The 14356-nt window shown below is 35.6% G+C and overlaps 1 protein-coding gene across 1 annotated transcript; it reads left to right on the top strand.

The window, feature by feature from the left end:
* Positions 1–1182: 1182 nt before the first annotated feature.
* On the top strand, positions 1183–8668 carry LOC107779194 (putative methyltransferase PMT7). The gene is made up of 7 exons (XM_016599564.2): positions 1183–1595; positions 2884–3298; positions 4001–4290; positions 4851–5234; positions 6843–7089; positions 7177–7315; positions 8215–8668. Exons 1-7 carry the CDS (start codon positions 1397–1399, stop codon positions 8371–8373), a joined length of 1833 nt encoding a protein of 610 aa, XP_016455050.1. The 5' UTR covers positions 1183–1396; the 3' UTR covers positions 8374–8668.
* The last annotated feature ends 5688 nt before the right edge of the window (positions 8669–14356 follow it).

The following is a 14356-nucleotide window of genomic DNA, read 5'->3' as shown; positions in this document are numbered from 1 at the left end:
AATTTCCGATTCTCTTCCTCTTCTCTGTCTAGTTCGCTTGCGATTTGTCCTCCGTCGATACAACATTATGAATTTCCCCCGACTTGTACAAAAGATATTTGTATGATGTAGTTTCCCCATTTGCTGAAAATGGTTAGCTTCCCGGAGTTGTACCATACTGCATCGTTGTTGGTGTGCCAGAGTCTTCTGTAATCCATGAAAGAAATCCTCATCTTGTATTCACCAACCATGGAAATATGCACCTGAAAGTGTGAGATAGCTAAATTTGTAATACTAACTGTATGGTCTAAAAGCTTAAACACTCATCGATCTAATCGATCTCAATATGATTCTCCGATGTATCTTCACCGTTCAGCAATTCCTTTGGAAATTCACCGCCGAGGATTATAACCTTAAAGAAGATATGCAGATGCTCATCATGAATTTGATTTTCTGTTAATATATTTCAATGTATTTTCAACGTATCGCGCTGTATTTTTTATGTATTTCATTGTATTCATTGTCTTTTTTTCATTGTAATTCAATGTATCTCGTTGTATTCCATGTATTTCATTGTATTCACTGTCTTTTTTCTCATTGTATTTCAATGTATCCCGCTGTATTCAATGTATTTCATTGTATTCACTGTCTCGCTATATGCCATGAATGTATTCATAAGTTTTTTTTAATTAATATAATTTGTGTATTCAGATGTATTATATAATTTTTATGAAGATTGCTATGTTTTTGGGATATTTTTCGGTTGAGAATCTTTTTTATAATTGAAAATACAAAATTTGTGTGTTATAATTGAGTTTGTTGAGTTATATTAAGAGCCTATTATGTTAATTGATTCACCTTCCCTTTTAAAAACAGTGTAATCCCCTATTTCACGCCGTGAATACAGTCGAATACAATAATCTGTCTAGCTGTAATCTCACGTTTCACTCCATGAATACAGTCGAATACACTCGAATAAAACAACTGATTAGCTGGACTTCCCTGATTCACGCCTATTTTTATTACTGTATTTATGAATACAATAGCTTAAATACATCAAATACATCTTATAACCACATAAAAGGTATCTATAATCCGTAATATAGCAAATGATATCTATAGATGACTAATTACTGCTAAAAGATAGTGTTTTATGAAAATTTTCCAAAACATTATAGTATTTCCAAAAAAGGTTCAAAAATTGGAAAAGGTAAGTCGAAAAATACTAGGAAAGGACAGAACACTCGACACTGTTCACTTCAGGTTCAGCTCCGAACACACACACACCCCAAAAAACCTGAGATCTATCGATCTCAAGGTGTACAGTGTCTTTCCATGAGCCCCATCTTTTGATCTCATTCCAAATCATACATTTTTCTACATATCGTGTGGAGTGAGAGAATTTAAAGAGGGAAAAATGGGTGGATCTTTGATAAGCTCGAGGGCCTTTGATTGGAAAACAGGGCAGATGATAATGGTAGCCCTTTTAGTAATGATAAGTTTTTTTTATAGTGGTACTCTTTTTGGCCATAACCCATCTCTCTACGTCCCTCAACATCAACAACAAGAAGAATTCACTCTTGCTTCCAACACCACTTTATCAGAAACATCCTCTGGTTAGTCTCTCTTTTCCTATGCTTACAAAATATTACTACTAAAAATTGCAACTTTTTTGTTTGTTGAAAGAATTTAAAGAATATTTGTATTGAGTACTCCTAATTTAGTACTCCTCTTTCCCAATTTATGGGATGCATTTTCCTTTTTAGTCTGTCTCAAGATTCTGTCTTTCTTTCTTATATTCTGTGCTCAATCAAACAACATTACACAAATTGTGATTTTAATTAAGTGGTTTATCTTGATACCAGAAGGAAGTTAGGGCAGTGCAGCTTACTTTTGTCCATTTTGGTTTTCTTGGGGTTTAGATGAATCTGCATTTCCCTATAGATCAGAGATTCTGTCACTGGTACTTGAATCTGATCTTTATGTTATGCATGAGCAAACTTGACATTGTTCTGATTAATTTTTTTGGGGGGCTTGTTAGAAATAAATACACGGTTACTTAGTTAGATAGCATTTTTGGCAAAAGGAATTAGCATGATTTGCAACGTCCTTGGTGTGTCCTAAGAGAAATATTAGATTTGGCGGTATCGTGACCTTAGATCCAGTTTAGGGAAATACTTATCCCATTTAATTTATCCAAAAGCTCCTCTATGACGTGTAGTAAACTTGTTCTTGACTGTATGACTATTTAGCTCTTAATCCTTACTCATCCTTAGCAATCATCTTTCCTTTTTGACCATCAATACTTCCAGAGATGGGACTATATCAGATATTGTTAGTTGGTTGTGCAAAAACGCTTTCACTCTGATTCAGCTTCCTCCCTTGTTTCTGTTTTCAGGCTTTACTTCTGCAATAGGAGCATTTTATCATTTTTTTTGCCTGCATGCACTCAAGTTAGAAACTTCAAATTTTTTGTTATGATGTTTACAGCTGGGTCCAATCTTTTCCTCACTACAGCTTCTGAATGGTTTTTGAACTTTTTCTTTGAAGATTTTCGAGGCATGTTGACAAAATCCATATTTTTCTTATCCATGTTGCTTCCAATTTCCTGCTTGTCAACCTTACTACTCAGGAATTGCGTCTAGAAACTGAGACGCATCTGTTAGGGCAGTCAATGTGTGTCCATGTGAATTTGTGTCCTGCTTTTTCTCTTACCATTTTACTTTCCTTAAATTTGTTACTCTCACTTGTGTCATTTTTCTTTTTCTAGGGAGAGCAGTCCCTAGTTGGTTGAACGTTGAGCTCTCATAATTGACTTTCTTTTCATTGACTCCTAGGCTTTTTTGTTTTACTGGCTTCCTATTATTGGAATCCCGGATCCATGTATTTATAATATGCATGCAGGTGTTCCGAAGTTCACAAACAAGATCGTTCTTTCATATAGGATGGTACCCCTCACAATCCCTGAAACTGGGATAAATGTATGTCCTCTGAAATTTAATGAGTATATCCCCTGTCATGACATTTCTTATGTTAAAGAATTGATGCCAAAGTTAGATCCTTCAAGGAAAGAAGAGCTAGAGAGGCATTGTCCTCCGCTTGAAAGACGCTTGTTTTGTTTGGTGCCACCTCCAGCTGATTATAAGATACCAATAACGTGGCCAACTAGCAGGGATTATGTTTGGCGGAGTAATGTAAACCATACACGTCTTGCGGAGGTAAAAGGAGGACAAAATTGGGTACATGAAAAGGATCAGCTTTGGTGGTTTCCAGGCGGTGGAACTCATTTTAAACATGGAGCTACAGAATATATTGAGAGGTATGCGGTCTGTTTCTCTTTCGCTTCTCCTGTCCATGTCATTATTGGAGTTGCAGCCTTTTGATAATTTTACTACATTATTTTCCGGTCATAAGCATGCAAAATGAAAACTGATTTGAAACACACGATGGCTTCCCTGAAGCAATTTAACGAAGCTAATTTATGTTGTACTAGATGATCCATTTACACTTATTAAGAATGGTGAGAATCATTCACACCCTTAGTCCTAAGAAGGTTGCCCCCTTTCAGTATCCAAGAGTCGAATTGTCAGGACGCACTTTTGGGGATGTGAAGTGCGCCAAGTGAGGCTGGGCTTACCTGGAAAGCCTATTCTTTCCTATTATGAGGATCAGATAGAGTTTCCTCTGTGCCGGGCATTTCAAAATTTTCTAACATGTCAGTAGTTTGCCCGAACACCACCGTCACAAAAAAAAATGCCAACAGCTTTTCAACATCACACATGAGCTTGGTTATACAAACATTATACGATTTTGTAGTTGATCACAAAAATTTGTTAATATATTATTTCTCAAAAAATCTTAACTGACTTTGTCTAGTAAATATCCTAAAAAATACAAATTAATTACGAAAATCTTCAATTTTGCATCATTTCACCTTGTATCTAGATACAAACAAGTGTCAATCCTTCATGATATCATTCTTTTATGTAGCTGATGTACTAAATTCATTTATCCAATGCAGGTTAGGGAATATGACAACTAATGAGATTGGTGACTTGCGTGCAGTAGGGGTATATCAGGTGCTTGATGTTGGTTGTGGGGTTGCTAGTTTCTCTGCCTATCTTCTTCCTCTAAATATAGAAACACTATCTTTTGCTCCCAAAGATGGTCATGAGAATCAGATTCAATTTGCTTTGGAACGAGGAATCGGTGCTATGATATCTGCTTTAGCTACGAAGCAGCTACCATATCCAAGTAACTCTTTTGACACGGTCCATTGTTCCAGATGTCGAGTTGATTGGCATGAAAATGGTGAGTGTTTATTTTATGAACGTGCGAGCCTTATATGCTTAAATGTAAATGACCTAGATGTAATTGCTTTACGTTAATAAGGAAACTATTTCTAATTATTCGGCTTTCTACATCCTGCATGTTTAACAGTAGAATGGTACGTAACGGTGGAAATTTAATGAACTTAATGTTGTGTTAGAATCTGCAAGGCCTTAGATATCTTTCCATAATATTCTTGTTCGACCAGCTTGATTATCATGAAGCTATTATTAGCTTGTTCTTTCTATGTCAAGTAGACATTACCCAAGACACTCTCGTGACAACTAAACTGTTATAGCTGAGTTTCAAACTATGGTACATAACCTTGCAAATTATGCTTATGACTCTGTTCTCCTAAGGTACTTGAATCTAAGGTGGACTTTCATAGGTTAAAACTGTATATTTTGCTATTTCTGAATTATGTCATTTTGGACAAGTGTAATCAACCCAGACAGAGTTATATGCTACCTGTGCATGTTATTTAAATACAGTTATTGTTTTACAATGCCTAAAACTATGTTTTCATCTGGGTGAGCGTGCAGATGGTATTTTACTCAAAGAAGTGAATCGCATCTTAAGATCAAATGGATATTTTGTCTATTCAGCTCCTCCTGCCTATAGAAAGGATAAGGATTTCCCAGAGATATGGGACAAATTAATAAATCTAACTGCTGGAATGTGCTGGAAGCTTATTGCACAGAAAGTTCAGACAGCAATATGGGTTAAGCAAGAAGATAATTCATGTCTTCAGCATAACGCTCAGGAGCAGCTTGTAAACTTGTGTGATTCTGAGGAGGATTTGAAGCCATCTTGGAAAACACCTCTCAGGAACTGTGTTACCCTTAGTGATAGTTCATCTTCTTTGAAGAAACTACCTCCTCGACCACAACGTCTTTCAGAGTATACACAAAGTCTCAGCCGGATAGGTTTGTCAATTCTCTTCCTTGGTGTAGTTGTATTAATGTATTGTCCTCTTTTAGCTCTCGAATCAATCATAGTGAATATGTCCCTTAGGAGGTTCAAATTTCAGGTCTTAATTCTTTATTACGCTGTTGAGAATCAGAATGAATATGTATGCCCTAGCATGTTGGGAGCTTCTGTTTGATCATATTCATTCGGCTCTTTTCATAGTCTTCTTTAACCAGCAATAATTGCCTATGTTTCTTGTGGAACATCGAGTAGTAATGGCAGAGATGTGATGATTAAATGACTAGGTCATAGGCTCTAACGATACGAGGTTTGGAAATAGTTAGAGCGCTGATGCTTTTGATGTTGTTTTCCTACAAATATAGAGATATTAGTAGCTTGCAAGCTAAAGGTTTTCTTAGTGACTTGAGATTTGTTTTATGATCTTAGTAATTTTCTTGTTAAATACTGGTCTACAAAAGTTTAAACAACCCCTTTTGTCTTCAAATTGCCAAAAAGATAATCTATAGTGTAGCAAGCTTGTTTGTTATAGAAAATCCTTTTAGATTGTGTAAAATAAGTGAAAAAATCTTTGAATGATCTAACATATGGCGGCAGCTATTCCAGTTGTCCAACAACGCGTTTATATTACAACAAAATGATAGTTTAATTGGGTAACATCCGATAATAAGTATAATTGGGTAGTTTATTAATAAAACTCGTATTCATGCTATGGAAGTATTAACTCAACTAGATGTGGTTAGCAAGAAGAGTAGCCACTAGTATTGAGAAGGTACGGAAAACCTCTTATGAATCTATTCCATCGCCATGCCTTCTAAAGGAAAAAAGAAAACTTTATATTAGGTATATTCCAATGTAATTTTCAGCTTCTTCTGGTAGTATGTTTGATGCAGTATAAAATTTCTGGTGATCACTAGAATTGTTTGAAGTTGCCTATGCTATCATACTGAAAGCCTGTTTCTTTCCCCGACTTTTGAATACTTTGTTAAATTTTGGAATGTCTATCGTAAATCTTTTGAATAAGTGTGCAACTTCTAGAAGATGCTTTTCTTGTTTCCAAATTAGACAATCTCCTAACAACTGAATAAAAAATATTCAACTAAATACGGAATGAACAAGGAGCCGCTGTTGAGTTGCAGTTTTTCCTTATCCATATTACTTCTTCTAGCTTTGACCATTTCTATATTTCTTGCACGTGAGAGTTGGCCTATTCAATCAGCAAGTTTGCATTTGTGGTTCCTTTTCATTTCTCTCAAACTAAGGGTAGCCCGGTGCACAAGGCATCCTGCGTTTACGCAGGGTCCGGGGAAGGGCCGCACCCAAGGGGTGTGATGTAGACATCCTAGCATTAGGGTAGGTTGTTTAGTGCTAATTTTTTCCTCAACTTTTATTGTTGTTATCTTCTCTAAAAGATCATTTCTGGCCTAAAATGCTAATATTATGCTTAAAATGATAATTGAGGCTGTTGTTGTGCTTTTAACATGGAACTACTAAGACACCTATTCCTTTCTGAAGTATAATTCTGAACAAGAAAGCTTTATGGAGATTGTCCGTTCATCTCTTCGGAACTCTCATTACGTCTGACATGCAAAATCCATTTCTTGCAGGTATTGATCATGAGAAGTTCTTAAAGGATACAATCTATTGGCAAGATCAAGTTCGCCATTACTGGAGACTGATGAATGTTGAGGAGAAAGAAATACGTAATGTAATGGACATGAATGCTTTCCTTGGTGGGTTTGCGGTCGGCTTAAATACATGGCCTGTCTGGGTGATGAATGTTGTTCCTATAACCATGAATAACACCCTGTCTGCCGTTTATGGCAGGGGTCTTACGGGCGTATTTCATGACTGGTAGGCTATTAATTCATTGTCCCTTACCTATAAAGCTCTAATCTGATTTACAAGTGACCTTAACAAAATATCTAATTGCATCTGTAGGTGTGAGTCATTCTCCACATATCCCCGCACTTATGATTTGTTGCATGCCAGTCATCTTCTATCTCACTATAAAGATCGTGAAGAAGGTTGTAGAGTTGAAGATATCATGCTGGAGATGGACCGTATTCTACGACCTCAGGTAAAGGATTTTCATTCCAACTTGATGCTTGAGAGACTAAATAGTTAATCAATTGATAAACTGAAAGCATCTGCAAGATTGATTGTTGCATTTCATAGTTCAGAAAAGTCAGAACAAGTCTATTAGTTCGATAAATGACATATGTGAAATATATAACCCCTCAGAAAAGGGAGCATTTAGTTTCTTGATTACAAACCAGGTGTACAAATTAGCAGAATGCATTTAACAGTAACGATGAGGAAAATGAAGTGAACAGACAGGGTGGAAAGGAAACTCAAATCCACAGTATAAAACATGGAATTTCCGAAATTATGGTATCTCACTGGATCAGTAGTTCCTTTATATTTTAACCAACTTAATTTACAAACTTTGACATTTCACTATAAGTTCGTTTCTATCAATGAAAAAGGAAAATATAAATCCTTGATCTCTATATCTATTGAAAATAGGGTAGAGATGGAACTCAAAAGTGTGTTAGTTTTCCAAGCAAAACTTAAGACATTCTACTACTTGTTTTCAAGTTTAGCGCTGACAATTTCTTGATACAGTTTTAATTGACATAACGGCTCCACAATTTTTGTTCAAGCTCAGTGTTTTGGATGAGAGTTCGTATGATCATTCATGTAGCTGGAAAAATGTTCCGATGTAAGAGGATTTTTCAAGGACTCTTTGGATTAGTGGAACTGTGACAAATTCAAAATTCTTATTGACTAATTATGTTTAGAAACAAGAGACTCCTTTTCAATGTAAAATATACTACATATTTATGTCAACTGAATTGAGCTTAACAGGAGCCAGTTGGTATATCCATTCAGCAATTGTGACATGTGAAACCTCCGAGAATATTCATGTAGAAGTTTCAATTGCGAACAAATTTAATATTCTCAAGTTATATGCAGGGATTTATCATTATTAGAGATGAAGAACCTATCATATCAAGGATCCAAGCTCTTGCACCAAAGTTTCTCTGGGACGTCCAACTACATTTTCTAGAAGACCATCAGAAAAAGTCGGAGCCAGTCTTATTTTGCAGGAAAAGGTTTTGGGCTGTTGTTTAAAGCAGTTTTGCCTGCGATTCTTAGTTGAATGTATACCGTTATATTCGTCTAACTTATTCATAAGATGGTAAATCAGTTTGTCTCATAGGTAATGCTTTCTGTTTTTATCAGTTTACAGGAGGCCGGAATGTAGTTCTTAACTTGTAATTGTTGTACACATGAGAGAACAACTTCATTGCTGTAACATAAAGAAGTGAGTTTTTTGTCATTTTAAACTAACGAAGATTGAAAAATCCCAGTTCATTTCAGTTTTGCTAGCTAGTACTTCAAAATGAATTGAACCTTGCATTTTCCATTTTCACTTCCTTCTCAATGCTATTATTGCCTAGAGTTGGTACTTGCCATTAAATTACTGACTTGTTGCATTATAGTCAGGACATAAATAGTGTAATATATTCACTTTTGTCTCTCAATTTCTAATAGCCTCCTCTCTCGCATCACATCAGCAACTAACTTCAGGATTTTTAGGTTTCCTTTGCCAGCGAAAACAAGGTGAAAAAGTTTTCAACCAATATTTTTTCAAGTTTTGAAGTTGTATCTGTTTGATATTTTTTTGTTTTTGGAAAACTTGAAACACTCCATTATGCCGAGGGTCTTTCGGAAACAATCTCTCTCCCCCTAGGGTAAGGTTAAGATTTGCTTAAATATTACCTCCTTATATGTGAGACTATACTGGGTTGTTGTTGGAAAACTTGAAAAACTTAATTTATAAATTGTCAAAATAACATCTAGTAGTATATTACCCATTTTAACATTCTAATCGCGATCGTGGTCTATTGATTTTAGTTGCGTACCCAAACAATTTCATAAACAATGTCAATATTTGAAGAAGATAACAAATTAATAAATTACTGTAACGACAAGCGATATCATTTTTTATATTTATACCTAATATTTTAATTTTATTTATTACTTATACATACAGATTACGAAAATATTTCGACGAAGCGGTATCACGTGACTCCGCGCACGTCTCCACTTTCCACCAAATATTTGCTATTTTTCATCCGATACATTGGTCTGGAGGTAATTCTGTTCATCAAAGTTCCTACAAAAGAGAATAAATTAATTATCCAAAAGTTTTTGTTATTGAAATTTAAACTCTAATATCCCATACTATTTTTTTATCCATAGCATCAACGAAGGAAGCAACAAGAAAGTAAACTATTTTAACCTCTGTAAAAGCAAAGTAGTGTCAATAGTAGCATGAGGACAAGATGTAAACAAGAGAAAAGAACATTAATAGTTGAAGTTTTTGACATGACAAGACAAGACAAGATAACCCCATGCTTGTGGGACATTAATTGACCCACTCTCTTCAGACATCTTCACTCTCCTTGTCCCTATTCTCTCATACCTCTCCATTATCTCTTTGCCAGTTTCTGCAACTTCCTTCTGCTACAATACGTATGGTTCCTTTGACTCTTTCACTCGCATACTAGCTTTATTCCTAGAGGCCGACTAAACATTTGAAATTTATAGGTTCTAAATTAATCGAAGTAGTAACTAGTATATATATATATATAACAAATTTCTTAATACAACAATAAGATCTATGCAAAGGCTATTAAGTTCGTCAAAATCCGTAACTAATATTGTAATGACCCGATCGATCGTTTTGAGCACTTGCACTTCGCTCGGTAGTTTGAGGGCAAGATAACTTCGTATGATGTATTATGACTTGTGTAAGTCGATTTTGATTTTTCAGTTAATCGGAATTGATTTAGAAGAAGAAATTTCATGATTGAAGCTTTAAGGTTGGAAGAGTCGACAAAGTTTGACCTTTTAGTATTCGACCTCAAATTGAAGTTTTGATGGTTCCGTTAGGTACGGATGGTGATTTTGGACTCGGGCGTATGTCTGGATTTGCATTTGGATGTTTCTAGAAGGTTTCAGGGCTTATTAGTGAAAGTTGGAAATTTGAAGGTTTGGAAAGTTCGGCCAGGAGTTGACTTTGACAATATTGGATTCGGATTGTGGCTCCGGGAATTGGAATAGTTTCGTTATGTCATTTGTGACTAGTGTGCAAAATTTGAGTTCATTCCTGATTGATATGATATGAGTTTTGGAAGTTGAAAGTTCAAAGTTCACTTAAGTTCGAATTGAGGTATGATTCGTCGTTTCGATATGTTTATGTGTAATTTGAGGCCTCCAGTAGGTCTGTATTATGTTATAAGACTTGTTAATATATTCGGACGGGGTCCTGAAGGACCCAAGTGAGTTACAGACGTGTTTCAGATCATCTTTCATTCATGTGTGATGGCTAGCCTTTGCTGAACCTGGTGTGACTGCACTTGCGAAATTTTGAGCGCATGTGCGGACCCATAAATGCGGTCATATGAACGTAGATGCGAAGTAAACTGGGAGCAGGATTTTCGCAGAATCGGGGAAGTGGATCGAATTTGCGGTAGCGCAGAAGCGAAAGATGCGATCGCAGAAGCGGGTATGTGCGCAGAAGCGTGTTTTGTGTCGCACCTGCACTTGCACAAAAGTGGGGCCTATTGCGCAGGTGCGGAAGAGTAGACGTCCAGTGTTTCCGTAGTAGCGAGAATTCTATCGCAAAAGCGACGTCGCAGAAGCGGCCCTTTGTTCACAAATTGGAAAATTTCTGGGAAGAAATTCTAAATCGAGGGCTTAGTCATTTTATTCATATTTGGAGTTATGGAGCTCGGATGGAGATGATTTTGTAAGCGATTTTCACCATAAGGATTGGAGTAAGTGCTCTCTACTCGGTTTTGATTATATTTCATGAATCAATTCTCATTTTTGGCATTTGATCGATGAATTCAAAAGGGAAATTGGGGGTTTTTTATCTAAAGTTTCATAGAGTGAATTTTCGAGTTTTGAACATCGATTCGAAGTCGAATTTGAGTGAAACTAGTTTGGTTGGACTTGTAATTGATGGGTTATCAGATTTTGTAAGTGTGTCGGGTTACGAGGTGCGGGCCTGGGTTTGACCTTTTGGTTAATCTTGGACTTTTGATTAAAGATTCGACCTTTATCATTTGGAATTGTTTCTTCAAGCATTATTTGATGTATTTGAGTTGTTTTTGGCTAGTTTCGAGCCGTTCGGGGGTCGGTACATGCAGGATAATATTTTTAGAGTGTCGTTTGGCTTTCTCGATATTGAATTTGACTTGTTTGAACAAAGTAACACTTCTAAACTTGGTGTTGATGGTATGAACCCCTGAATATACGTGATATGTATTTGGTGTTGAGGTGATGCACATGCTAGGTGACGAGCATGTGGGCGTGCACCATGTGAATGATGACTCGGTTATTTCTGTGGTACTGTGTAGTTATCTAATCTTATTTGTATCTATGAAATCTTTGTGTGCTAGAGTAATTGAGCTATGATCCATGTTTAGACTATATGCTTATCATGTCGGGACCCACTGAGGTCATTTCTTCTTTTGAGTTATTTGCTTACATGCAATTACATACTCAGTCATACACATTCATTTGTATATCATATCTCATTATGTGTTACCATTTATTAATACAACGCATCATCATCTTTGGGCTGATTTTCATGACATTGTGAGTCCGAGAGACCGGAGAGATTGATGACTAAATGAGGTCGGTGGCCTGATTATGAGGATATTAATAGGATCCGGTTGTACACCGCAGCAGGTATTATTGATTCATGATGGGATCGGGCTGCACACCGCGGCAGGTATTATTAATTCATGCCATGATTGGATTGTTATAGTGTTTGGGCTGGATCTACTCCTCCGGAGTCTACACACCCATAGTGAGCGCATGTACCTATTGAGTGCTAGTGCCGAGTGATTGGGGGGGACTGAGTGATTATGAGGACTGAATGACTGTGAAGACGGAGTGTTTGGGAGGACTGAGTGACTGAGAGGACTGAGTGAATTAATACTCTAAGAGTATGCATATGGTTTTATCACTGAGTAGCATTGCATTAGACATGCACACTTGATATACAGGCTTAGAGATGTATTTTTTCCTCATGTTGTATGGCATTGCGTCATTCATGACTTTATACATATTGGCATGTAGGTATAAAGATGTATTTTCCTCATGCCATTTGAAAATGAAAAATTTACCTGTTGAAAGCTTTGGGAAAAATCACAGTTTTACAACCTTACTCATATTTTATTGATTTCGTTGAAAGATTTGAGTTTCACTGATATACTTGAAAGGCAAGCCTATTTTTTGGAACTGTGAATGAACTGAGCATCTTATCTCTGAGTTACTTCTTTTATCACTTTTATTATGTTGTTATGAACTGTTATTGGCTATTGGTGTTGGACTCCGACTTTTATTTCAGCTCGTAAGTACTTTTAACCTAAAGTTAGGTTTGTTACTTATTAAATATATAGGGTCGGTTGTACTCATACTACACTTTTGCACCTTGCGTGCAGATGTTGGATGCTTATGTTGCTGTGTACGACGGGAGCTGGATTTGAAGATATACCTGCATTACGGTCATAACTGCCTCTTGATCTTGGTAGCTTTAGAATTTTAAGTTGTTCATGTATATTTCAAATAGATGATGTACTTTATTTCATACCAGCTTTGTAAATTCTAAATCTTAGAAGCTCATGATTTGTACTACCAGTACTTAAAAAATGTATAAAGGTTTAGTTATTTTATCATTCATTTGTCTCAATAAATCTCATTAAATTAGATAGTTGTTAATTGATTTATCTAGCGGGTTGGGCTAGGTGCCATCACGACTAGTTGGATTTTGGGTCGTGAAAAAATAAATGTAGCTCCGCCATGTCTTCTACTCACTATATAGCAAAGAGACTGATCCTGCTTTTTCTTTCTGGTTTTTAAGGTTGCCTTTCTTTATTGGCTCTTGTTTAAGTATAGGTGAAAATGAGACCAGTGCTCGTGTGCATGCACATGAGTACAATTAAATACCAGTAGCAGTACTCAGTACTGTACTAGTTTTCTCCTCTCTCATATATCTACATCACATGCATGGTCCTTAAGTTGGAGTAGTTTTCTTTTTTCACTTTAACTGCAAAAGACAAAACAAGGCCAAACACTTGCAGGCATACATAATGGTCCTTCCTTTAGTCCATTCCTTAAGTACATTGCACATCAACTTCGCCTTTAATTATTTTCTTTTCTACTAATATTTTGTTTTTGCAACAAGGGTAATTATAGGCATAAGTAGGGTTGTTCATAGTTCGATTTGATTTTTTTCTTAAGAGATAATCACACTAATTAAATTAGTTTTTCAAATTTCTACTAATTAAGTCGATTTTTTGTTATGTCCATTTACTACTCTAAAATTTCAATATAAGTATTTGAATAGTCAACCTAATTCTAAGAATGATTTGACTAGCACAAACTATCCAAGTATATAGATCCTAGCTAGAATTCAACAAAAAGAAAATGTCAAAAGGAAAAGTAACGCAACTGCTCTTAGGTACAGATTCTGTAAAATAGACCTCAAAGATTGATGAACAAGTAAAAAAGAGAGGCAAAAAGAATAAGGGGATAGCTAGAAAGAGACATTTACTAGTATAAGATCAGATGAACAAGTCCTCCCATCTTTTCATTCAAATCAATAGCCAAAAGGGTCGCTGTTGTTGCTCATCAAACTCATTTCATGGTTGGTATTCCTAGAGATAGTTTAGGTGTGTGTCGTATAAGTTGATCCGAATATTATAATCATAAAAAGGATATAATGACCCCATGTTTATTATAATTTTTAATTTATTAAATTGTGATTTATCAAATTAATATACTCCATTATTATAGTATCTTTCCTACTACTGTTATCTAATAATCGTAGGAGTATATAAGTTAAGAATAATCATTTCTAGATTTACATACATAGTTAAATATCGATATATGAAATAAGGCAAATAAAAAAAAATTAAAACAATAGGAGTAATTGTTACTCGTTGTATTCCAATTTAAGTGATTTTTTTAAATGTATTTCATAAAAAAAATGACTTTAAAAAAAATTAAAACTAAATTATCTTTAAATTTCTTG

This window comes from Nicotiana tabacum, chromosome 5, assembly GCF_000715075.1.
Source record: "Nicotiana tabacum cultivar K326 chromosome 5, ASM71507v2, whole genome shotgun sequence".
Classification (NCBI taxonomy): domain Eukaryota; kingdom Viridiplantae; phylum Streptophyta; class Magnoliopsida; order Solanales; family Solanaceae; genus Nicotiana; species Nicotiana tabacum.
The sequence above is the reverse complement of the archived record's forward strand: the minus strand, read 5'-3'. Positions and strand labels throughout refer to the sequence as shown.

Excerpts from the sequence above, each read along its gene's own strand:
- LOC107779194 (XM_016599564.2), top strand. The coding sequence starts at position 1,397 with ATGGGTGGATCTTTGATAAGCTCGAGGGCCTTTGATTGGAAAACAGGG. Across the intron at positions 1,596-2,883 it reads TTTATCAGAAACATCCTCTG|GTGTTCCGAAGTTCACAAAC; the intron begins GTTAGTCTCTCT and ends ATATGCATGCAG. Across the intron at positions 3,299-4,000 it reads GCTACAGAATATATTGAGAG|GTTAGGGAATATGACAACTA; the intron begins GTATGCGGTCTG and ends TATCCAATGCAG.